General features: G+C 39.2%; 3 protein-coding genes across 4 annotated transcripts; 1 reads left to right on the top strand and 2 right to left on the bottom strand.

Moving 5' to 3' along the window:
* LOC141767674 (vitellogenin-2-like) lies at positions 1 to 8,991 on the bottom strand. The gene is made up of 34 exons (XM_074635208.1): positions 8,853 to 8,991; positions 8,487 to 8,507; positions 8,205 to 8,356; positions 7,850 to 8,101; positions 7,600 to 7,761; positions 7,366 to 7,514; positions 7,105 to 7,255; positions 6,858 to 7,015; positions 6,616 to 6,781; positions 6,402 to 6,527; positions 6,091 to 6,309; positions 5,783 to 6,000; positions 5,599 to 5,696; positions 5,383 to 5,507; positions 4,963 to 5,064; positions 4,740 to 4,859; positions 4,473 to 4,659; positions 4,305 to 4,398; positions 4,011 to 4,196; positions 3,772 to 3,922; positions 3,468 to 3,684; positions 2,962 to 3,380; positions 2,823 to 2,867; positions 2,678 to 2,743; positions 2,383 to 2,589; positions 2,155 to 2,297; positions 1,793 to 1,931; positions 1,565 to 1,694; positions 1,290 to 1,473; positions 1,088 to 1,182; positions 893 to 987; positions 579 to 744; positions 295 to 456; positions 1 to 206 (listed from the first exon to the last, which is right to left on the bottom strand). The coding sequence occupies exons 1-34, from the start codon at positions 8,890 to 8,892 to the stop codon at positions 94 to 96; spliced, it is 5,058 nt and encodes a 1,685-aa protein (XP_074491309.1). The 5' UTR covers positions 8,893 to 8,991; the 3' UTR covers positions 1 to 93.
* A 2,479-nt stretch (positions 8,992 to 11,470) lies between these two features.
* Positions 11,471 to 18,083, top strand: ctbs (chitobiase, di-N-acetyl-). Its single transcript, XM_074635203.1, has 7 exons — positions 11,471 to 11,688; positions 13,630 to 13,768; positions 14,131 to 14,339; positions 14,546 to 14,717; positions 14,817 to 14,914; positions 15,862 to 16,023; positions 17,275 to 18,083. Exons 4-7 carry the CDS (start codon positions 14,639 to 14,641, stop codon positions 17,461 to 17,463), a joined length of 528 nt encoding a protein of 175 aa, XP_074491304.1. The 5' UTR covers positions 11,471 to 11,688; positions 13,630 to 13,768; positions 14,131 to 14,339; positions 14,546 to 14,638; the 3' UTR covers positions 17,464 to 18,083.
* spata1 (spermatogenesis associated 1) lies at positions 17,104 to 25,891 on the bottom strand. 2 transcript variants are annotated; one of them, XM_074635197.1, is made up of 12 exons: positions 25,189 to 25,891; positions 24,976 to 25,082; positions 23,821 to 23,938; positions 23,547 to 23,600; positions 22,642 to 23,062; positions 21,457 to 21,622; positions 21,297 to 21,357; positions 20,914 to 21,010; positions 20,706 to 20,831; positions 19,861 to 20,036; positions 19,311 to 19,409; positions 17,104 to 18,207 (listed from the first exon to the last, which is right to left on the bottom strand). In XM_074635197.1, exons 1-12 carry the CDS (start codon positions 25,246 to 25,248, stop codon positions 18,058 to 18,060), a joined length of 1,635 nt encoding a protein of 544 aa, XP_074491298.1. In that variant the 5' UTR covers positions 25,249 to 25,891; the 3' UTR covers positions 17,104 to 18,057. The 2 variants fall into 2 exon arrangements, with proteins under 2 accessions (XP_074491298.1, XP_074491299.1); XM_074635198.1 differs by having other exon boundaries at positions 22,654 to 23,062; positions 25,189 to 25,889.
* Between the last annotated feature and the right edge of the window lie 536 nt (positions 25,892 to 26,427).

Here is a 26,427-nt window from a genome sequence, read left to right as displayed (position 1 = left end):
TATGCTTCTGCGATTTATTTAAATTTACAGTTCAAACAAAGTAATTGAAAGTACTTGTATGAAACAAAAACATTATGACTGAAGGCTATGCGATCAAACGCACTGAGCGTTGCAGCGACAGGCCAGGTGGGCTTCTGCTGTTTCCCTCAGGTCAATGCTCTTCTCGAAGATGCTGCTCAGACCCTCGGCGCGGTTCAGGTTAGAATCTGCAGAAGTGGAGAGAGTAAAACAGTTAGTATAAGATAACAACATACTTCAGTTTTATGAACCAGCTGTGATTTCTTGCAGACTCACCAGCGGGTAGGCAGTGGAAGCCGATGGTGACGGTGGTGGTCCTCAATGGCAGGCAGCCGGGCAGGCAGCGCAGCACGGGCTCAACAGAGTAGCACTTGGACTCCTCGCCGTGGAGGATCACCTGCTTCTCCAGCTTCACAGATTCAAGCTTCATGTAACACTCTGGAAAAGGGTGAAAAAGGAAGGTAAGCACGTATGTTAGTTTCTTTATATGCTGCATTTTTTGATCATTTTGGGTATAAGTGATATTCTGATAGAGAAGGGTGAAGCAGGTATTGTATTACCAGAGGCATCACGGCAGCTCTTTCCAGACAGAACCCAGGAATGAGCGTAGCTGATGGCGTTCTTGGTCACGCGTTCGTTGGGTGTGCTGAACTCCTGTCTGATTTCACCGTCAGCCTTTCCACACAGTCCACAGGTCAGTCCTCTCATCCAGTCCACAACTTTAACCTGGATTAAAAAAAACAACAATTCAGCATTTGCTCCATTACCAGAATGGTGATTAATAAATCTAAATTAGATTAGGGATGCACCGATACCGATACCGGATCGATATCGGTGACAATGTCAAATACAGTAATGAGATTTCTTGTATCACCTTCACAGCATTCTGATCAAGGTAGACCTCTTGGAGACCGTGGCTTGGAGCATGGAGAGCGACGCCCTCACCGCTCTGTCTGATCTGAATTTTGCCTAAAAATGAAAGCAAATAGATAAATGTGTGATTTATAACTTTCAACAAATTGAATCATTTCAGCATGACAGTTCAATTTGAATTAATAGAATAAAAAACCTGTGGGATGATGATATGGCAGGTTGGCGCTGGGGATTTCTACTCCGTTAACCTTCACCATGATAGAATTGTCCTTCGGATAAAGCTCCACATCACTGTTGAAAAAACAATTGAAATACATGTATTACAGTTCATTTCTGGATTTTTGTCCTTTTTTTGTTGAGACACTTCCTACAATTTTGATATAACTTGTTGTTCTTACAGGTCTGCGATCTTCACATTGAGACTGGTCTGTTCCTGCGTTTGATCCCTCTTCAGCAGAACAATGAATTTAAGTTCTGGGGTGCAATCCTGAGCCAAAACCTGGAGGCAAGAGTGGGGCATCTCGTTCTTGAATTTCTTGTTGTTGAATGTGACCAGTGTGTCTCTGACCATGGTGCACTCAGCTGGAGTGGAAGGAAAAGATTAATCAGTTAGTTAGCTATTCACTGATCAGCCTGACTATTCATTAAAACCTGTTTCTATACATGTTTTCACCTGCGTGAGCTTTGGTGAGCATGTAGGAGATCTTGTCAACCAAGTTGCTCTGGAATGGTTCCATCTCTTGAGCAGTGACTCCGATTGGCAGAGCGACGGGGATACCCACACCAAGTTTGTAAATAGTCCTCTGTAATATTACAATGAAAAAATGGTTATGAAGCGTGTATATACAAACTAGGTGACAACATATTTTCTGTGTGTAAATAATGGGCAATAAAACCGCACCTTTGGTGTCTTCAGAACAATATTCAGGCTTGAGTCAGAAGCAGCAGCCACAGACAGTTTGATCTCATTACGAACATTTTTGACCTTTGCCAGGCTTACTCCGTATTCCTTAATGAGCCAGGAAATGTACGCAGAGAGCCTAGGGAGCCATAAAGGTTAAGGTTAGTTTTTAAATGTGTGGTAGATAGGTGTGTTCGAATTCCCACACACATCTACTTGCAGGATGCTTGATAAAGGTTTGTGACTGAAATGTTGCATTTTCAATAAAGGTTGTCGCAGAGAGTATATAGGAATTAATTACTTTGTTTTGTAGGTTTTTATAAAACAGATCAAAATTTACGAAATATGCATTATGTGATTACTTCTCTGCATAGCGCTTCATGCCCTTTGGAAGTTTCCCCCAGGTAATCTTCACACGGGTTGCAGGTTGTTTGCCCACAACGCCAGTCTCAGCCGTGATTTCAGTGTCATATTCTTTGCACTCAATGCCCCAGGTGACCTTGGCCTAACAGAAATCAGAGTTAAAATCTCACAAGCATCACACAGATTTCTAACAACTGTTGCCTCATCACCAAATAAAAAGTTTTTACCATGAGTTTGTGGTAGCTCATCATCACACCGTCGGCACAAATTCTCCAGTGGTCATTCTCGGCCAGGTTGGCAAAAATGACCTGCAGTCTGGAGGTAGTTCTGTCAAAGTAAGCTGCAATCTGGTATCCCTGAACCTTGTGGTCGGCTCTCACGGCACGGATGAGAATGGTCACAGCAGGAGTGACAGCGTTCGCGAGGTACTTGGCCTGAAAGTGAAAACCAAAGATTGATATTAATGATTCGATTTTTCCCACCGAGTACAAGAGACTGTAAATGCTTGGTTTGATGACTTACCTTATTGTAGATGGTCTCGAAGCTGTGGGCACTGCTCTTGCTGTTGGCGCGGTCTGAGAGGGCGTGCTGCAACAAAGAAATCATACATTTAGCTTGATCAGACATGATGTACACGATGTGGCTTTCTCATCAATCTGATAATTACCTGGTGGATGTGGTTCTTGATGAACTTCATTTCCTTTACGTGTTGCTGCAATAGAAAAAATAGATTAATACTTTCACATACTTTTTTGATTCTGCTGTTTTTGTTTTTTTTAACATGTTCAGAGGTAAAGCTGTTTCACCTTGGAAAATGAGTTGGACCAGGCGGAGCGGGAGCTGGAGCTGGAGCCGGAGCTGGAAGAGCGGCTGCTGCTGGAGCCTGAGCTGGAGGAGCCCCAGCTCAATCGGCTGCTGGAGGAGCTGCTGGAGCTCTTCATTACCTTGCTGATCGGAGCGATACCGTCGACCAACTTGGTGGTGCGGCGAGAGGAGGAGCTGGAGGAGGAGCTTGGGCTGCTGGAGCGAGAGCTGCTGGAGCTGGAGGAAACTGCAGTGCTGTTCTTCAGACCAGGAACCAGGATTTTCTTGAGTTTCATTAGGACGTTTCTGTCCTCAAGAATTTCCTCTTCCTCGCTGATGTTAATCACTTTGAGGATCTTTTCTGCTGCTCTTTCTCCAACCTGAACCTCGATTTCAATCTTCTCGATGACTGGTCCGGCAGCTGCAACCAAATAGATAAATAGATACGTTTAACGACTTCTTACAAAATTACTTATATCGATAATTTAATGTTATCCATTTCACTTGCCTGGAGCAACCTCAACCAAGATGGAATGTTTTCCAATCATGGCGTAGAGTGGGACATTTCTGATGAAGGCGGCATTGCGAGATTCAATCTCAGCGCATGCCTTGACACCAAAGGTTTCCATTTCCACACACATTTTCTTCTCGAAGGCCTTGGGGAGTCTCATTTTGTTGGTAATTTTACTTGGCAGGTCAACGGGAATGATTTCAGATGATGCTGACTGTAAAACCGTAACAGAGGTCACCACATTAGTTTGAAAAAGGGTAAATGCTTGTGTTGGAAATGATGGTCAGTGAATCAAACTCACAAAGCCACCAGCCATAGTGGAAGCCATAGATGAGATCCTTGAAGCGAAGGTCTCCCTTGACACCTGTGCTGCCATTTCAGCTGGAATCATTGGGGTGATTTTGGCGGCTGCGAGGTCTTCCACGTTTCTTGCAATAGCAAAAGTCTCAACACTGTTGGAGAAAGGAAAAATAGTTTTAAGAAAACAGAATTTCAAAACTGGGTGATACATGTTACTTGGTGACAAGGAAAAGTACATACACTGCAGTTGCAATCTTATCGATGCCCTGAACTGGCAGGAGCTGCAGCTTGAAGTTGCCCTTAATCATGTCAACTCTTGCTTCCAACTTTGCGGGAACAATTGTGTGAATTCTGGCTCTTGTCAGCAGAGCAGCCTGGATGAAAGCAGTATTCACTCCCATAACTGCATAGGTATGCATGGAAACACTGCAAGGGACAGAAAATATCAATTTTAAGGGTGATGCCCTCAAATGCATTTGTTAAACTGATGAGAAGAAGCTTAATAAGTTGTCACGTAAGCTACACATGGATTACCTTGGAGCAATGGCAGCCCTCATGCTGATGTCAGACTTCAGGAGCTGGGCAGCGTGATAGTTGGCAGGCAGAGGTGGTGTCACGGTGGCTTGGACTGTGAAAAACAACACATTTTCAGTATCGGTATGAATCGTTTTCTCAAATCGTCAACAGTTAAGTGCAACTTACATTCAACAGTTGCAGCAGCCACAGCAGCAGTATAGAAACTGAGCTCCATGGGCAGACCAACGGTGGTGGGAAGGATGCGACGGACCTCGGCAACCAGCAGGGGTTTAGCGTAATGAACTGCGAAACCAGACAGCAGAACATCCAAAGCCTTCTTGCCGTAAGTGTGCATTGCTGGTCCATTGGCGAGCTGTAAACACAAAATCAGATATTCAGTTACTTTTATTACATAGCAGTCGCTTCTACAGTTGAATAAGCCCGATACCGTACCTCAGTGATCTGATCAACAATGGCTTTGTCGATGTTGGCAAATGCAATTTCCTGTCCGAAGAATTTCACATACACGGAGGCCAGGGGCTGGCTGGAAGGATGAGCCCTCCACTCAGAAAGCTGTGCGAAGAAGAAAAGTAAATGGAACAATGTATAAAACGTCTATGAATAAAATGTATTCTTAAAAATCTTTTTAGCATCAGAGTGATCCCTTAAAACTTACAGCCTTCATAACTTGTTTCATCCTGGTCATCCTGTCAGCACTCGCAGGAACCTCTGGCATTTTCAGAAGGGCCTCCTGCATTCCCTCAGTTCTTACTCCAAGCTGGAAAAATGAAAAGCAGCATTTAATGGGTAAGTCTTTTTTTTAATTATTACTAAAAATATAATGTGTAAGGTTGCGTTCAGTATAAAGCCATATTAATGAAGCTTGTTGACAAAAAGTGGCATTAATTGAAGTTAAATCTAAAAATGTTCACTGTAAACAGCCTGAGATGTAGATATTAATTAAAAAAGCGAGCTAAATTTCCCTCTTTATGCTGTTATGATTTGACACAGTGCATTGAGCAAAGGTGTATAAGAATGGGAGGTACATGCCAGATATATAAAAGCCTTTCGTTGTGTTAATGTAAGTCACAATTACCTCAAGAACGTCAGCGTAAGCTCCGGCCAGGTAGGTACGAGCTTTGGCCACAACGGCTCTTGGCAAAACAGTGACAGCATCGTTGACATAGAAGGCGCTGGCAGCAGCACCCACCATCGAGGGGTCTGCAGGTCAAAGAAGGAGAAACAAAATGTCAAACCACATGTTTTAATGTGAAATCTCTGAAGACAAATTGTTATCCTGTTGTGCTCTTACTGTGATAAGTGTCAACATAGAGAGCTCTGCTGAAGCGGTAGCTCAGTCTGTCAAATTTGGGGCTGAGGATCTTCACAGCAACGTTACAGGCTGCAGCACTGTAAGTAGAACATTCAAATATATGATATATATATATGATGCTAACATGTTTAAATAGCAAAAGAATGATATATTAAGTTCTTACACAGAGGCAAAGTCAGGTGCGGTGTTCTTGGTCATGGACTTCATGTAAGAGAAGACAAAGCTAGCGACCTGCAGATTCTTTTCTTTCAAGAGGGCATCGGCAAGAGTAGTCACCAGACCCATGGGCAGCTTGGTCTCAAACATCACGATAGCAACAACCATACGGAGCTCTGGGTGGAGAGTCTTGTCCATGAACAGCTGAACAGCCATTTCCTGGATCTAATTCATAAAAGATGAATGTTATAAACAAAAAGGATCTCAAGTGTAGTCATTCTTAGTAATGGAAGGAATCGGAAAATGTAGTCTCACCATCTTGGGTTCCCTCTTAGCGATGTTCCTCATGGCCAGAACAGCATCGATGTGAACTCTGAGTGGCAGACCAGCAGCAGCGTTTCCAAAGCCAGGCAGGAGCTTCATGATCGGCTTCAGACTGGCAGGATGTCCGGCATTACCCAGGACTTTGATAGCGATAATGAGCTCCTCCATTTCACCTCTGGCAACAGCCTGGATGGCAAGGTCATGAATGGGCTGTGGGAGGAACAAAAAAACATTAATGCCACCGATGTTATAACTGGATTTAAGTTATATAAAACACATTTTTGTAAAAAAGCAATACATACCCTCACAAGCTCAGCTGGGCAAGTTGGGTTCTCTGCACAGTATTTAGAAATCAGGGTGCCGTAGCCCAGCATGACAATCTCACGCAGCATTGGGTTCTCTTGGATCTTGCTGTTCATAGCCAGGCCCTGAGGAGTGGTGAAAGTAAAGAGCTGATTATGCGTCCCAGTTCTCACATCATTATAAATACTCCAGAAAACTTTAACGCTGACTTGCCTCTGCAAGCTTGATGGCCTCGAGGTCAGCTGTCACCATGTGTACAGATGCCAGCAGCGCTTGAGCAGCTTCAGCAATAGTCAGCTCTCCAGCGAGGAACTTCTCCTTCAGGAACCTCAGAGCAGCATGAGTACCAATGGCAGGGACGGCATTCAGGATCCAGTGTCTGGGAAAAAGAAATATTATATTATCCATGGCACGTTTTGTTTCATGGCTCTTCTCTGAATGAAAGTCGCAGTTACCTGTGATCGGCTCTAGTTTTGAACTGAGTCCAGAGGGCCTCAATACTCTCAAATCTCGCCATACGGAGCAGCTGGATGAGCTCAATGAACTTCAGAGGGGCGTCTTCGTGGACCTTGGCCATGTTGAAGGTAACCAGGTGGTTCAGAGTCTCGACGATCTGTCAGGACAAAATATTACCCATCGTAAAGCTGGTTGCAACAGGATGAATTCAACAAAAATCTGAAAAAAGGGAATATTTTGAAGTACCTGAGCCTCGGCATTGCTGATCCTCAGAAGCTGGATGGGTGTCTGGAGAAGCTCGCTGCCAAACTCGTACTGCAGGGATCCACGGTGAAGATACTCAGCTCTGATGGGTTCCACTGCGGTCTTCTCCATCTCCAGGAAGGTCAGGACTTGCCTGTGAAGATACATAAAAACAAAATCAGTCTGCATTGTGACACTTTGTGCTGAGAATAGTGCTAACAACACTGTTATGGCACACTTCTTTTTTAAATTTAAACCACATACTTAGCCTCCATCTGGGCAGCGCCATTCATGATGTTGAAAGGTGAGAACTGGATGAGCTCTGTAACAGTTGCCTCCAAGATCAGAGCACCTGTGGATGCTGGCTTCATGACGTAGTTAAAAGCAGCGGCTCCCTTCAGGATCTGTCCTCTCTGCATTGACAAGAACCACAATGTCATCACACCAGCAGTGTCCGGGATAGTAGAGATTATGAAGCGAGAGGGAAATTGCACTTACAGCCTCACACTCAACGCATTTCTCAGTGTAAGCCAAGCCGATGTCCTTAACGATTCTCTCCTGGCATTGGTTCAGGTCCTTAGTCTTGGTCAACATGATGCGTTCGGCCTTTGCGTCCTCTCTGATGAGGTAGTGGGTCTTGCACACACCCTGTGTTCCAGGCTAGTTCACAAAAACCCAAACACAGATTGTCAGTTCAAGTATTGTGGCATTTTGTGGGTTGAACTCTATGAAAATGAGTTATTTGTACCTCTTGCAGCTCGTAGACGTTCTGAGTCTTCTTGATGTTCATCTGGAAGATGTTGAGGATTCCTCTGTAGATATTCAGCACAGTTGCAGAGATGCCAGCCGGTGCGAAGACTTTGCCGACAACACCGTTGACATACTCAAACTTGATGGGTGTCAAGAGCTGAGCAGCCAGGGTCGAGGTGAGTTTGGTGGCTGGGACGAAAGCGTCTTTGGGCCAGATGCTACTGTACTCAAAGATTTCCGGGTCGACAAGCTGTAAGGAAGAGTGACAGTTTGAATTTCTTGATTGTCTATAAGCCACGTGGAAAATCATTATTCCAGTTCACTTGTTATTAATCATAAATAAATTGTGTTACCTTCAGCATGAAGGTGCCAGCAGGCGCTGCACTGATCATAACTTTGCTGCGGATTTTCACTCCGGCCCTTGCCAGACCCTCCTCGGGCAGGCCACCCATAACAATGGCTTCATATTTGTAGACGTAGGTCTTTCCAGTGATAAACTCCGGAGCTGCAATATTAGACAAGAAAACAAACTAGTGAATGCATTTACATTATATAGAATGTTGAACTGAGAAACATAAGCCTTCTATATTTATACACCAGAACTACATCTTTAACGTAACAAAATGACGACTTACCAAAGTTGACCTGGTAACCAGCTGCAAAATAGGAATAAAATGTTATTTTGGTGTTCATAAAGGACAAACAAGATATGTGGGAAAAAATGCAAATGTTATTCTTTATATGCCATTTTTTTTCCAAACTATATTTAACTGGCAAGACAGCATTACACTGTCAGCAAGTGCAGTAGTAGTTCTCTTAACAATTCCATTTATTTTCTAATTTTTGTCCTAATAAAACACAATATTAGTGGAGAATTGCTATCATGTACTCATCTACACAATTATTATCTAATTTTACAAAAAAAAAGGAAAATTTTCAGAACTTTAATCTTAAGTTAAATCTAAGTTGATTTATTTTTAAATGCATAAAGACATAATCACCTGCAAGGGCAACAGTGAAGGCTAGCACAAGCACCCTCATGGCTGATGAATGTGATCTACTGCAGCCAGAGGTGTCCTTTTAAAGGCAGTTTTCTGATGACTGCGTGCCCATCAAAATGTATCATTAACTAAATATCAGCTTTCATGAATTTGATGTTACCATGCCCTGAGATTAGACAAACAGAGTGAAACACGAATGCAAAATGTCACCGACGTGACAAGTTGTTTTAACCTGAACAGCTCAATGTCCAAAATCCAGAGATGTTTTCTCTTTTGTGGCATAACACATTTTAAACAGATGAGGTAATGCTATTTTATATTTTAAAGTATTTATATACACGAATCTATAAATATTTAACCTACATACATTTCACTACACAGCAATGTCTAAAAATTTAATTTACATGTCTTATTATTAATAAATATATTAATAAATGGCCAAAGTTAAAAAGATACAGTTTTGAAGCAACCAATGACTTAATAAACTCACACAAATTATTATGATTAAAAAACATTATAGTGAAATTAAATATTATAAAAATGCTATTATAGAATGGTTTCAGTTGCATAAACATGTGAACGTGTCAGTCTTTCAATAAAATGTCATTTTGTCGTGACCTGAAATTTTATCAAATTCATGTCAGCTTGATCCAGAGACTGTTGACTCTCCAAACAATCCAACTGTCGTTTACGTAACTTTCTTCCGCACAATGTTTCAAAATCATCACTTTGAAAGATGATTATCTTCTAGTACTTTTTTAAATTTTTTTATTACTGTGTCATGCAAAGATTTATGCCCTGACAGCAAGACACCACAAATTAATATAAACCAGTCTCATAATGTAGTGCACACATTTACAAGTGATACTACCAACTGTCAAGCAAAAGAGTAAAACTAGGATGAGGAGAGGAAATTAGGAACAGTTAAAGGCAATTGCTGACATTGTGCAATGGTTAGATGGATAAACTGATTGTTGCTGCTTTTTAAATTCATTTGAACTCTGCAACAAAGCTTTAACAGTTTACCTTTAGTTTATACAGTGTGTTTTAACAGCAGCCATGTGTATAATAATCCGAATAGGACTCACTTGTAAAAAACATGTCCTATTATATATTGCATATTTAATAGATATAAGGCAGATATAAGTAGAGGAAATAGTGGCCGGGCTAACCCACACCATTGAAACAGGAACTCTCTGCTGAGACCATAGACTTCCTCCCACTGTACAAAAATGAAGACAAAACATCCCAGATATACGGACGCTGCCTTTTTGCCTTTTTGATGTAATTTGGAGCCAAAGTCTGTGCAGTAGTTCTTTAGTTCTTTATTTGTGCATATAATAAAAGAAAACAAAAGAGTAGAGATATATATTAACATAAATAAATGCACAGGTGGGTTGAAAAAAACAAAAACAACCCTGAGGGCTTGTAAAAGGAACATTGAAATTAAAGACAGCTGTATATCCTTGCCACCAATTTACAAACAGACAGAAATATTTTTCAAAAAAACAAAAAAACACAATTACAATAACAAATATTTGCTCTGCTTTCATTCACTGTATCCACCTCATTTACTTAGTACTCCATCAAGAGAAGTTGGGAAAGATCTCTTTTAAGAATCAGAAATGAAGAAGAAAGCTGTTCCAAATAACTGGACCTCTGAACCTAATTGAAAACTGGCCAAGGCTCTGTAGTACTGACTATATAGAACAGGGGTTGTCAAACTTTTTTGGGCCGGGGACCCGTTAAAGGGGAGAAAATTTTCCAAGGACCCCTCTTAATTGTAACCCTGATTAAGCGTAATGCTTACTACCATTTTTACTCTTAAAGGGGCTGTTTGTAAGAATCAGAAATGCTTGTTAACAGCGACACCTGTGGCCGTTAAGTCAACGAAAGAGTACTGTCACGATATAGCGACCGTTTTAAAGAAATAACTTTTTCTAATCATATTTGCTCCAATCTCACCTACTTCAGCTTTAAAGTACCAAACATAAAAGTACACATTATGCAGAATAATGTACATTATAGGATTATACTTGTTGATGCATTAATGTGTTTATCACTTTAATGTTGTAACTGGCAAAGGTGGAGCTCATTTTAATGACTTTAATGACTTTATATACTGCTGGGCAGTTTAATCTATAATAATACATCATTTATTTGTTGATTATATTTTGTATTAATAATCTGAATCTGTAAAGTAACTAAAGATATTAAATCAATGTTGTGGTGTAAAAAGTACATTATTTCCCTCTGAGATGTAGTGGAGTAGAAGTAGAAAGTATCAGAACATGGAAATACTCAAGTAAAGTACAAGTACCTCAAAATTGTACTATTGTAATGTGTTTTTGAAACCTTCACTTTTTTGCATTAAATCATACCGGGTTTGCTGAAATTGATTGGATGTGGCACAGCTCTACCTGGGACAATTTCCACCTGCCGCCACTGCTCTAGTCAATACACTCCAGGTCCTTGACTGTCTAATTCTCTACATAGGTATTTTAATTATGTTTGTTAGGGAATTTAAATGCATTTTTAATGTGATGACTGAATGTGTTGTTGTTCTGCTTAACAGCTTCGCGTTGTGCTTTAACCGGATGAAGATTGTCCCATGTCAGCCTCCGTACAGGACTGATGTTTCTGATTTGTTTGCGGCTCTGGTGGTTCAGCGTCATTCAGCTTAAACTTCCTCCTCCTGGTCTGAAACATGTCGATAAAGTCCTGCTTTCTTCTGTGTCTGTGGTCGGTGATCCTGGTCCTGGTCTGCAGGGCTGCCGTGTGTCCGTGTGAGAGACCGGAGCTCTGTCAACAGATCTGGGAGGAGAGAGACTTTGAGGTAGTTATAAAGTCAGCTGGTTAATAAAAACACGGAAAACACAACATGGTGCTGCTGCAGCTCCACCTGCAGAGCATTACACCCACCTTTAGTCATAATAAGACCATGTCTGACAGGTGAATGTGGAGGAAATATAAGTGGAAATGTGGGCTTGTTGGTTTTAAAACTCAATTGAACTAAATAATTTTACTTTGATAACCATATAGCATATTAAAATGTGCTTTTATAGGATAATTCATCTTGCAAACTTCCACCAATTTCTGTACTAGCTTACAATATAATTAAAGAAATAATATATTAAAAAAAATCACAGTTTAGACATACATAAATTAAAAGAAATCAAATGTGAACTGACAAAATAATACATCTATGTTTTAAGCATTAAATTATTGTACTTTGATAATCATGTAGCATATTTAAATAGTTTTTATAGGATAATTCACCTTGCAAACTTCCACCAATTTCTAGCATTATCTCTTATACTGTACTAGCTTATCTCCTATCAGCAGACTGAAAGAATATACAAAATATCACAGTTTAGACATACATGAATTAAAAAAATCAATAGTTTTTGCTGTAGGAACTGACAAAATAATACATCTATGTTGACGTTCAAACTCAATTGAACTTTTAGCATTAAATTATTGTACTTTGATAATCATGTAGCATATTTAAATTGTATATATAGGATAATTCACCTAGCAAACTTCCCAACAATGTCTAGCATTATCTCTTATACTGTAGCCTACTATCTCTCATGTATGTAGACTGAGAGAAGAAAAATTAAATATTTTTTTGTTAGATAAATGGAAAAAAAAAGTTCCTGCTTGGTGCTGACAGCTATTTTACAATAGCATATCACAAGCCTCTTACATAATGGTCATGACTATAATAAAGTTGGATCATATGACGGAAGTCTATGAAATGTTGTTCTTTGGATAGTTGAGCATTAAACTGGCATCAAAATCTTGAATTTATCACAGTATAGACATACATAAATTATAAAATCGAAAATGTGAACTTTAGTTTTTGCTGTAGGAACTGACAAAATGAATCTATACCCATTTCATGACAAGGGACTGAAAAATGAGATACCTTAGCACTGTAGACTGTTATAAATGTACTGGCTGCATGGCAGTAGGCAATATTTTCTGAACTTTTCTACTGTTGTTTCTAATGTAAGTTTTAAATTTAGACTGTTTGTTCCTCTTTATCCGTGCAGCTTGTCTGTGTTTGTTTTATGGTCACGTGATATTTGAGAAGGTTCCCCTTTTGAGCACATTTTGTCTCTTTGACTTCTGTTAGGTGTCTCATGTTGCGTCAAAACTCACATATCAAAGTGCTAATTTCAAACGAGACAATTTGCCTTGACTAACAGGTAACTAATAACATGAATAACAGCAGTTGACAGTGCTAGAGCCCTGATATTGTCTGGTACGGCTTACTGGCACTGTTTCATGGAGATTTGAAGCCGTAAAATCCTTTTTTCAGGAAGTATGTGTTGTTGTTGCTTGTTTTGTAAAATTTACTTTGTACATTTTTCACGAATGCAAAATGAAACATTAATCACTCAATTTACTTTACAGGCTGAATAATAATAGTAATAAACTTTATTCATAAAGCACATTTCATACAGGGGGAGTAGTAGTTCAAAGTGCTTTAAAACAAAGTGTTGAAACAAGAGAACAAATGAAAACAGACATTAAAACATGCAAATACGTTTTGTTTCTAATAATTAGGAGTTCCGGATACAATGTATTGTGGTAGGATAAAGAGAAGTGAGACTGACTGAAAAAACACAGTCTCTTACATGTTTCCTTTTTGGGGGATTTATTAATGAATTAACAAACTGCAGAAAAAAACGATTGGGACATTAACGGAGCATGAATAGGAACAGTTAACCCTACAGTCATATGTCCTGTGTGGTCTTTGTGTTTTCAGGTGTTTGTTTTTGACGTGGGTGGAAAGACATGGAAGTCTTACAACTGGAGCATGGTGACGACTGTGGCAACGTTTGGAAAATATGATGCTGATCTCATGTGTTACGCTCACTCCAAAGGAGCACGGGTTGTACTGAAAGGTAAGATAACTTCATTCACTATAGAACGAAATGCTTTGTAGAGACTGTAGAGTATGGCCCATTGGGCTTCATGCAAGAACATTTTCGTATTCTTGTCTTAACTTTCTCTTACTTGGCCCGTTGTTCTTCCTTTAGGTAAACATGCCATCTACATCAATATGACATGACATCCTCCTTTTCATTGAGATTTGTTGGTATAAATCCATCTAGTGAATGTTACTAGCATGGAGAGCTTCATTTCTTTAACCAATTCCTGCCATTTTATCAATTTTGGCACTACTTTTTTTGCTCCTGCTTCCAGCGGTTCAACAACCCCCCTCATAATTATGTCCATCTCTCTCTCTCCTTGTCGGTGGGTCAAGGTGACGTTCACCTGCCCTACATTGTGGACCAAGATAACAGGACGGCGTGGATAACAGAGAAGGTCAACTTGGCAAAGAGTCAGTTTATGGATGGGATCAACATTGACATCGAGCAAGCAGTGAACGAGAGCTCGCCAGTGTACTAGGCTCTGACAGACCTGGTCAAAGAGACCACTGAGGCCTTCCACAGGGAGATCCCAGGCTCACAGGTGAACACAATGTTTTGACAAGGTCCTCCAGTAAAAACATATAGTTTGGATTAGCCCTATGAATCTTCTTTTTCCCTAATGTATTCTTGGAAAGCCCTCCATCACCCTAAATAGGAATTAACCAGGAAAATGAATGAATGAGGTGCTGTGAGCCTTCTCTAACCTGCCTGGTCTCAATGTTATATTTATCTTATCCCGATCTCAAGGTCTCCTTTGACGTTGCCTGGTCACCAAATGATATTGACCACCGCTGCTATGATTACGTCGCCATTGCTGAATCCTGCGACCTGCTGTTTGTGATGTCCTATGATGAACAGAGCCAGATCATGGGGGACTGCATTGCAATGGCAAATGCCCCACTCTCTCAAACACTGGAAGGTTTGTTTGTTTTCCAGTTGTTATGTAATGAATGAGAATAAATCAGCTTGTCAATGCAGAACTAGTCATCACCTCTATATGAAATGTCTTTCTTTGAAGGTTATGACCAGTTTTTGAGTCTGAAGATCGATCCAAAGAAGCTAGTGATGGGAGTGCCGTGGTACGGCTATGACTACCAATGCCTCAACTTCACCCAGGTAAGATACGTTCATTTAAAAGATGCACAGATAAAATGTTTGTGTTTTTAAGTCTGGTAATCTATATTTTTAGCTTAGGTCCTCAGAGGATGAATCCTACTGACTTTAGTGACCCCGTGACTTTTCCTCTGACGCCCTCAGAAAGGTGACATTTTTGGATTTCAGTGAAATGTCTTGACACATGTGACATGGATTGCCATGAAATACGGTGCAGATATCCATGGTGACCTGCCTTCCTCTGTGGTTTTAACTGAAATGTCTTAACAACTATTGGCTGGACTGTCGTGACATTTGGCAGGCTTTCATGTCCACATCTGGATGATTATTAACTAGTATGGTGATCCTTTAACTTTCCATCTAGCACCATCTTCTGGTCAAAATGTCCATTTGTTCCCATACTACTCATGACATTCCCATCAGCCTCGTGTTAGCATTGTCATTGTGAGCATTCAGCATCATTGATGTGGTTAGCAGTTAGCACTTATCTCAAAGCACAGCTGTGCAGACTCAGTGTCCGTAGCATGGCTGTAGACTCTTAGTTTTGTTTTTATTATCAACAAATCCCATAAAAAGACTGAAACTAACAATGAATTGATTTTACAGTCAGAAAATATTGTGTTGGTACTTTTATGGGATTTATTGACAAAAATAAAATAACACCAACCTTATGGTTTAATGCATTATGTAAAGCACTTTAATTGCCTTTGTGTATGAAATACAGAATGGTATGCAATTTCTACACAGCTGAAGTATTAAACGTTTTTCTCTTTTCCCTGTGATTCACAATATTTCTTAACATGTTTTTTCCCCATCCCGAAAATGTTGTTGAAGGCAAAGCATGCTACTGCCATCATTTATTTAGACTTGTTATTGTTGCAGTATATATCCTAAGTTGTTCTGTTTGAAATTTAAACACAGATATCCCTTATTGTCTTTTTCTTTACTAGGAGGGAGTATGCTTTCTAACCAAAGTACCTTTCCGTGGAGCCCCCTGCAGCGATGCAGCTGGAAAACAGAAAACATACAAGTGGATGATGAAGCAGCTCAACAGCTCAATGTCCGGCAGGCTCTGGGATGACAAGCAGAAAGCTCCTTACTTCAATTACAAAGTACGTCGTCTTTATTATATTGTTTAAGTCTTAATTCCGCTTTAACTTGCTTAAAAATATACAGCTATGTTTTGGTTAGATGTTTCATTGGTTAAAAAAAGTGGGCACCTAATTTATGGATTATTTAGCTTTCTGCCAGGTTCAAGCTTGACTAACTTCACCTCTACCTGTCCTGATAAATTAGGACTAAACAAATCAGCCGGACAATGTTCATCCAGTTTGTTTATCCAGAGTGCCGGCGTCCACCCGAGCTACCACAGTGACACTTCCCAAACAAAACAATTCACAATTCATAGTATTCGAGTATTAAAAAGTTGATAAATCAATTTAGAGACAATGAAGGCCCTTAAAAAGTATTACACATTCTTAAAATGCCATTTCCAAGTTATTGAATTTTACAGCTTGTTTTCAATATGTATATGTGTCCAAAAGGTTGTGTGCTCAAATTGCATGAAGTTGTAGTTTATGGCAAACTACTATGACATTTTTTAATGATTTCTTTTCATGGCACACTATAGCATGACTTTCTTGTGAATTTTTTTGACAAACTTGTTACTATGAATTTTTGTGACCTTTTTTATGATTTGTTTTTTAATTACTGATTTTTATGGCATACTATAATGACGTTTTGAAATTCTGCTATTTACTATGACTCTTTTTTTTTCCGACATACTATACTATGACTTTTTTTTTTGGACATATTATACTATGACATTTTTTTTTTTTTCTGACATACTATACTATGACTTTTTTTTTTCGACTTACTATACAATGGCTTTTTTTAAAAATTGTATTATGCTATGACGTTTTTTATTTTTTCGATATACTACTATGACTTTTTATTGGACATATTATTTTTAGTCTTTTTCAGCATGCTATACATAATATAGTACTGTATGTCGAAAATAGGGGCCATAACTTTTACCTTTATTTTACCTGGAATCTGTTTTCCGCTCTGACTCCTTTGGCGGCCAAGAGTCTGTGTATGTCACTACCATTACACTGAGTTGATTCTGCCGATCCGCAACTTGTTGGGGACATATCATGAAAAACTCACGTTTTCAGTGCAACATTGATACAGTAGTCCAAAGAGTTATCATAAACTAAGACTGTTTAGTTGTGCTATCTTAAAATCAAAGTATAGTAAATGTAAGTTAAAGTGTGTCACTGATGTAACCGTTAAGAACTCAAAGTGGCGTTTAGGTCTTAAAATGTATTAAATTTAACTTCAAGATTCCTGTTTTTCTTCAGGACCAGAACGGACAGATTCATCAGGTTTGGTACGATGACCCACAGAGTATCTGTCCCAAGGCGGAGGCGGTGAAATCTAAAGGTTTGAGGGGCATTGGCATGTGGAATGGTAACATCTTGGACTACAGCGATGAACCGGTCGCCAAGCAGCAGACCGCAATGATGTGGAATGTACTCTTAGGATGCTAGCTGGGATACACTTGAGACTGCTGCAGAAATGTACACCAACCCTCCTGTTTGTTCCTAAGTCCATATATCCCTTTGTAGCAGTAATGGGGTGTGGCTTCCCTCTGTTCGGGGATGCATACTTGCACTTCAGAGTTTATTGTGGCTTGTACTACTGTTGTCGTTGAATGTATAGTTTCGTCTCTGACATTCCTCTGTGCATACTGAAAAAAGACAACCAATCTTTATAATGTGACACAAACTGTATTTTTGATTGACCAAAATTGAGCTTACTGAGATCTTTGCACTTTTACGCTTTACATAAATAAAACATTTTCTGATGAATCTGTAAATGGAAGTTACATAACCAGTTAAACATTTTAGTTTTCGCTTTCTTGCCAACTAGCTTACAGCAACCTGAGAAATTCAGAAAGTCGGCAGTCAGATCACATCAAGCATGAAGTAACAATAAAATGTTGAGAAAGCAACAGCACAAAAATACAAAACATAGGTGCAAAATAGTAAGACGTGTAGAAAGTACGGCTGCATAGAATCTCACGATTCAACATCAACGGCTGTCCCAGCAAGGGTTTTGTTCACAGTTCTTTATGTGCTGGATTAAATGGAGGTGCTTTGAACTTGCAGTCTGTCTCGTGTGGTATTTCCAAAGCCCAGAGAGGACGTGGGACCAGGATGAGAGGACTGGCTCTTCTTCTGGGCCAGCTCAGCCTTCAAGGCCCTCAGTTCTGTGGCAGCCTGTTTCCTCAACTACGCAGCCAGTCATGAAAACAACATGGTTTGTTAATATAATACAACAGCTATTAGGCAGTGGTGGAATATAACTATGTACATTTACTCAAGTACTGTACAAATGGTATAAAGGTACTCCATTTTAAGGAACTTTATACTTCTACATCTCAGAAGCAAATGTTGTACTTTTTACACCACTACATGTTTTCTGACAGCTGTAGTTACTAGTTACAGTACTTTTATTTTTCTTGATCTTTCATCCCCTTCCTGTCCAGTGAAAACCATGTATTTCCAAATTTATTAAATTAGATTTTTGCTAAAATCAAATTCAATAAATTTAAACTATTTAAAAAGCCTCTTAGATCAGCTGGAAAATGTATCGTCATAAAGGTGTTTTTTAGAGCTCATCAAAAGCTGGCTTTTTAGAGATATGTGGTTCTCACAGGACAGCAACGCTACAAACATGATGATTTTATAGAATGATGCATTGCTATAGATTAAACTAGCCAACAGTATATAAAGGAGATAAAATGAGCACAACCTTAAACATCTACAGCAGAAAATGCAACAAACACATTATCCCAAAACATATATCATTTTACTGCACAGTACTTTTACTTTTGACTTTAATGAAATGTTGCTAATAATACTTGCATACTTTTATTTAAGTAATGTTTTGAATGCAGGACTTCCACTTGTAGTGGGGTATTTTAACAGTGTGGTATTAGTACTTTTATTTAAGAAAATGATCTGAATACTTCTTCCACCATCAAGCCTGAACAAAGGAACTCATTTAACATTAAAAGTAAAGCATGGCATAAAATGTAGCAAATAATGATATATTTACTATTCAAACATTTTGATTTGCTCTGTAGTGCTAACTAGTAATACTTTGTATCCTTATAGTAAAGTATATAGAATATTTTATGGAATAATATCACTTTCCAGTGCATGTTAGAACACATAATATTTCTAGGATGTTGAAAAGGAACACAAAAGTGTGCCAATGTTTTCAAATATGCCTCTTGACCAACTAGTTATCAACTTCCTTTGTTACAACAGCTGCTTTTGTTCAGAGGCTATATAGAAACATCTGGATGGATTTATAGAAAACCAGTTACCTTCATCTCTGTTACCAGCTTCATCTTAGCATCCTCCACCTTCCTCTTCAGGTTGTCAATCTCATGGCTCTCTGTCATGATCTGAATGATGAGCTCGTTCTGAAATTCATGATCAGTCATTTACTTGACTTTTATGGAGAAAAAAAAACTGGCAGATGCTGTCCAGCTTCAAAATTTGGGTTTTAGTAACGGCAGCACTGGTGACATTTTCGGTCAACAAGCCCTTTAATAGGTTTCTTTCATAGCAGACATTTTGACATTTCATAGCAGGAAAAGCAAAGGTGTTCCACTTACAGGGCTGTGATGTTATGCAATCCTTAATTATACCTTTGCTTTTCCTGCTACAAGTTGAAATGCATGCTGTTAAAAAGGTATATTGGCAATTCAAAATATCACTCAACGTATCCAATTTCTTTGTAAACTATATGCAATATTTAGACTCCACTAGAGAATATGTTAATAAAAAAATATATTCATCCAAATACATACTTTGCCTACCTCTTAATATTAGTCAATGCAGTACATACTGTAATACATAATTCCATTTTACCTTTATGGAGGATCTGCCTTGTCGTCTTGGCTTTCCTCTGTTATCTCTGGCCTGGAGCTGGTGCAAGAGTTTGTTGTAAAACGTCTCCAACTCCTGTCGTAAGTTTCTCAGGTTTTCCTCTAATGGTGCTGTGGCCTTCTTCGTCTCAAAATATTTCTTCTTCCAACTGTCACGTGCTTTACGTTGAAGAAAAAAGCAGCAGCAGAATTGAGTTACTTTTGACAAATTTGACCTTCTAATAAAAAATATATATATAGGAATTACATTTTTACTTTTTTCAGTCTTTAAAGGACCAGTGTGTAACATTTTTGGGGATCTATTGGCAGAAATTGAATATAATATTCGTAATAAATAAGAATTGTTGTGTTTTTGTTAGCTTAAAATGAGCCCTTCATATCTACATAGGGAGCAGGTCCTCTTCACGGGGTCGGCCGTGTTGCTCCACCATGTTTCTACAGTAGCCCAGAACGGACAAACCAAACACTGGCTGTAGAGAGAGCCTTACGCGTTTTTAACGTTACCTGATGGCCACCGTAGTTCTCCCACACGCTTGTGAAACTGCCGTAACGTGAGCCGCAGAGTGCAAAACCGTGGTACTGCCAGCCGTCATCTGACTTCCGTTGCTCCTAAAGTAGTGTTATTATGGTAAGGATGACCTCTGAGCGAGGCGAACGGCGTTACCACGGTTTTGCACTCGGCGGCTCACGTTACCGCAGTCTTGAAAGGGAGGAGTGAGCGGATCAATCTGCCACCTGTCACCAGATCCTACACACTTTACCTTTAAGAAGTTGCAATGATTCCTTAGAAGATGTTAGCTTTTTACTGAAGAGTATTTTGTTGCTCACCTTGGTTCCTGCGGTGTCTGTTTTGAGCCAACAAATCCTTCCCCTTTCTTAGCAACTCTTGCCTCGTCCACTCCAGCTGCTTTCTCTCCTCCCTCACCAGCTTGATTTCCTCGATCAGTTCCTCTCCTAAAAGAAACAAATATATTAGTTGGGTTAAAAAAAAAAGAAGATCATTAGTCCTGGGTATGTGGCCAAAGTGACAGCTTACTGTTTGTCTGAAAGACGGGAGACGTTTTTCGAGTGACCACGGCCAACTCTAGTCCTGGAGGTGGAGAGGTGAGCCCAACAGACTGAGACAACCCAGCCTTAAAGCAAGCAAGAAATACAACAGGAGTCCTCATCTGAATGGATTTTAATGGACTAGCATGTTCTTTGTTCACTTCAAAGACCTCACGCACTCCACTAGACCCACCTGCTGTCAGTGGAATTTGGACTAATCATGACACAAAACAACTTCCAAGAAAAATACATTTCCTGCTTGTTTTAAAAGTCCTGTAAAAAATCCTTCAAGAGCAACCTTTCTTATAAGACAAAAGACTGCAGAAGACATGCTGAGACATGTTTTGTCAAAAATGTAAAGCTATACATTACTCCACTTGTTGCTTTATTCCTGATGGACTTCAGTGCATGGACATCTTTTGATTTCCCAAGCCTGCAGAGAGACACACAGTTACAACAACCAGCAGTAGTAGTAGTACAAGTATTCACTGCAGAGTACAAGTATGGCACTATTAGTAATGCTGCACAGTACCCGTCTGTGAGGGAGAAGCCTGAATCTCTGTCCTCCAGAGACGGGGCGACTCCTGAATCTCTGGCTGCTCTGTTCTGTCTGTCGTACTGTTTCTTCTTCCTGCAGGTTTCTTCGCTCTCTGGCGAATCCTTCAGCTGAGCTGAATCAGCTTCACACCGTCGTAAAGCTGTAGATAAATAAGAACTGAAGAGCTGAGTACAGTAATGTGAGATCCAGAAGACTAGTTTAAAAAGGGCTACAAATGTCATCGCTAAGATGCTGGGTGGCAGACATACAGATCTTTTCAACTAATACAAAAAGTGCCTGTTATAAAATGCCAATGCGATTTTCACATTTAAAAAAAACTTTGTTATTAATCACTTTGTGTCTGTGTTTGTTCGCCTGAAATGGGCTTTTCAGTGAAGATGACGATATTTTTTTAGCATGATATACAACAGTGTATCCCAAACCTTTTTTCTGGGGACCCACTTTTTAAAAATAATAAAACATCGCAACCTAATTTAAATTAAGCCTCATCTTTAAATAATGAGAAGAGCGATTTTGTGTGTAAATGAACATTCCTGACCATTTTACTGCCATTTCAGAATCACCTTATTATCTTGAATAGGTAAATAAGTAATTTAGAAGAGATACATGTTTGAATGACAACTTGGTTTTATGCATGTGTTAGAAAACATATACACATGTTAAATACTTTATAAATGAGACCAAATAAATGCATTTAGGTGGAGTTAACAAGCTCTCGTTTTTTTCTCTCATCAGTAAGAAACAGAATGTAAGCTAGCCTTTATATTAGATTCAATGCTATAAGTAGGCTACAATTATCAGAACAATACGAACATTCAGGCTCCCTCGTGTGGCTCAAAGGTGTACTAAGATATAAATCTTAAATAAAAGACTGGAAGAAATTCTGCAAATGTGTTTGGCGACCCTGATAAAATCCTGTAAATCAGTCTTTGGGAATGACTGATTTACAAGACTATGTTGCCATTTTCACATTTAACTCAAGGATATGAGTGATAAGATCTGTTCTAAAACATGGTCAATATCAGCAGCACTTTGTTTCAAATTACAGAAACCTGCACTTTCATCACATGGGATAGCTGCACAAGTGTCAGGCTGATAAATGTGGTCAACTAGAGCGGATAATGCATTTGTTGCAGAGCAAAAGTTGATATATTTTACCTGTAGTTTTACCTTTATTCTGTGAAACAGGCTGTGGTGCCCTTCGATTCGGAGGCTTCCTAGAGCAACATTCCTGCTCGGCCCACTCTAACTTGTTGGAAGAGAGACATTCCTCTTCATTTTCTCTTTCTGCCTCTGAAGAACTATAGCTCTGCTCCTCATCTTCTTCTTCCTCATCTTCCTCCTCCTCCTCCTCCTCCTCTTCCAGGCTGGGTGTGGGAGGTGGCTGATGGGAACACTGGGGGATGAGGGGGAATTTAACAGGCTCCTTTGTTCCTGCTGGCAGGCTGCATGTCTTGGGAGGGTGGTAGTAGGTCTGGTGGTCTGGAGAGCTGCTGCTGGTGTCTGGGGAGAGCGACTGGGAGCAAACAGAGCTGTCGTTCTCCACAGCGGGCAGCAGGTAGAGCTCCGGCTGTGGGGCCTGCCGACAGGTGACAACAAGACAGTAGTGGAGCTTAATTGGAACATAATGAAGCAGTATTATTGACATCTGGATATCACCAGCAATAAGGCTAACAAACAAATTAGACGAGTCCCTACAGGAAATCCTGTTCATAACAAAAATTAAGGGGGACAATAGCAGTGTAGATGGCATAACAAACAACATTTAAAGCTTACAGTCACAGGTAAAGATGACTTCTCTTTTTTTAAAGGATAAAACATAACATACATTTGTAATCCACTTGCTGTGACTGGGAGCACAAGAGTGTATTGGGTTTTTAGATATTTTGAAAAATGTAATACTATTCTTTGTAATACCAAAAAAGGCTAAATCTCACCAAAAATATAAGAAAATGTAATATTTTCCTGGACTTCTTCAACTCACATCATTCTGATTTTTTTCATCAGTGATTAAACTATTCCAAAGAAAAGAAATGTTAAATGCAAATATGGATTCTACATACATACGGTGGAGCAAATGTTTTCACTTTCAGATCCCTCTCCTGTTTGCTCTTGACCTGTAATTGCAAAGGATTTGGTTGTTGCAAGAGGCTCGGCAGTAAAAACTGTGTGCTCACTCTCTCTCACACACAAACACTCACACTTTACACCCTTTAGTGTTAGCAGCTTGAATAGTGAACTTGTTAATCAAACTGTCTGCATTGTTTCTCTCTACTGTCTGCCCAGTGAAACACAATCTGCTATAGAAAACTACAGTGAACAGCCAGCTGCACTCACCAGTGCCAAACTGCGCCCCACACATTTCAGGAAGGAGAATTTGTCGATGCTCCTCTCGGCGCCAAGAAGAGCTCCCAGCTCGCTCCTCAGAGTTTTCAGGGTGACATCAGGAAAAACCCTGAGTGATGAAAGAAGATTTTAGATCACTGAACTGTAACACAACATATAATCAGAATGTTATAAAATATGTTTTCACACTACTTCTGCAATGTGACAGCACAGGAGAAACCAGTGATGGAAGAAGTACTCAGATATTCTACTTAAGTAAAAGTAGCAATACCACAGTGTAGAAATATTCTATTACAAGTAAAAGTCATGCATTCAAAATTTTACTTAAGTAAAAGTTCAAAAGTATTAGCATCAAACATTACTTAAAGTACCAAAACTAAAAGTACTTATGCAGAATGGTCCATTTCAGAATAATGTACATTATATTGAATATAAGGCATATGTTTCACTTCTGACATTACGTAATGTTGCATCTGGTAAAGGTAGTTTTTGCTTCAGATACTTCTGGGTAGCGCACCCCCTCCCTCTTATTTTAACCTATAATACATGTATTTGTTTATTATATTTTGTATTATTAATCTGAATCTTCCAAGTAATTAAAGTTATCAAATATGTGTTGTGGACTAAAAAAGTACAATATTTGCCTCTGAACTGTAGTGTAGTGGAGTAGAAGTATAAAATAGCATAAAATTAAAAAACTCAAGTAAAGTACACATAGCTCAAAGGAAAAGTTTAATATTTACTGGAATTAAAAACAAAATAAAAAAATATCAGCTTTCAAGAGCTTCAGTTTAAATACCATAATCATATCAAGCTTTAAAAGCAAATATGACACAAGTACATTTACTCATGTGCTGCACTGTGTTTTGAAAACTTTGAGAAACTGACACTTTGAACATCTGGATATTGTGAGACTTTATAGTTAAAATAATAAATAAATATTGTACTTTTTACTTCACTGTGTTTGTCTGACAGCTGTGGACACTTTGCAGATTAAGACTATGTATGTTAATGAATAATTGTTGATTAAATTACCGGATAACAACACTTCCTAATCAATGCAACAATGCTGATGTCTTCATGTCATTTAAATAACATTTTATAGACAGACAGACAGATAGACAGACAGATTTCCAGCTGTTTCACCTGATGAAGCCTGCAGATATGAAGCTCTCTATGGCTTCAGCTGGGACTTTATTGAGCTTCACATTCCATTGGTCATCTGGCACATACAGCACATGGAGCTCCACAAACTAAACACACAAAAAAACGACATCAACAAGTTACAGTGTCATTTTCCCCTCCTGCTCCCAGTACACAAACACTTTTTACAATAATGCATTAATTCCCTCCACGTACCTTGCAGCTGGCTGGTCTTCTGTCTTCAGGATATCTCACTGACTCACAGGACAGCTCCATAACTGCTCCAGCTCAGCATGGAAGAGAAGCAGAGAAACACTCTATACAAGAGGGCAGATTTCCGTTAGGTTTTATTCACAGGAAGCCTTGTTTATTGGGGCTGTGAAGGCGTGGACTGCTCAGTAACTATCTTGTGCAATCAAACACAGCCCCAGTGGCCCCAGTGGAGTTTCTTTTATGGGAGTGCCAGCACTGGTTGCTCTGGTGCTGATGATGACAACTGAAAGAAGGAGCTTATCCCATCTGTGGTCACCAGAGCTGTCCTGCAAGTTGCATCTGTTATGCAGGTATATTTAGTTTTTAAACTATGTTTTTAATACTAATTTTGGTGAATGCTGGTAGGGCAATTATGGCATTTATATTATTCTTCCAGCTAAGGCAACACACTAAAAAAAGCCATATATTGTTTTTAGATTGTATTAGATAGATAGATAGATAGATAGATGGTAACTTTATTGATCCAGAGGGAAATTCAAGTTTCCAGCATCACAGTTCCATAGTGCAAAACATTACATATCTTAATTATATATAATATGTAGAGATTATAGCTTATTTGACTGTTTTCATAACTTCTGCATAAATAAAATTAAGTTATTTAATAAAAAATCGCACATGATATTGATAACACGTGTTATCACCACTAGAGATCGCAATTACTATTGATCTGATGCTGCCTTCGTGTACACAGGAAGTTGTCGTAATTATTAAGTTGAACGTTAATTAAGTGGTTTTTATCCCCCTAAATCCCTCGTGTTTTTTGATAGGAATTTTAAGGGATCAAACAATATAAACTACGTCGACTATCAATTACAAAAGCAATAAAATATGACAAATTTTTAACCAAAGCACAAATAATGTAAAAAACGACGCATTTCCTTTTTTCATTGCTCTGAACTTAAATAATTCAGTTAATTTCCAACTAAAAAAGAGGCTGCTCTCATTAACACGTACGTGTGGTTTATTGGTGCAATTTACATCTAAAAATAACTTTAGGATGACAGTATAATTAATTATCTGGAGTTTCACGAACATCCCTTGAAGGCAGCAGCAGCGGACGGACACTCCTTTAAAGAACACAAGGCCTATGGAAAGGAGGCTTGAAACCGCGTCATCAACGCGTCATGTTGAGGGGGTTTGACACATGCGCAGTAAAATCTAGCCGAAATAGTTACACTGCGC

Source organism: Sebastes fasciatus, chromosome 5 (assembly GCF_043250625.1).
Source record: "Sebastes fasciatus isolate fSebFas1 chromosome 5, fSebFas1.pri, whole genome shotgun sequence".
NCBI classification, from domain to species: Eukaryota; Metazoa; Chordata; class Actinopteri; order Perciformes; family Sebastidae; genus Sebastes; species Sebastes fasciatus.
Note: the sequence above shows the minus strand (reverse complement) of the source record. Positions and strands in the feature narration are given on the sequence as shown.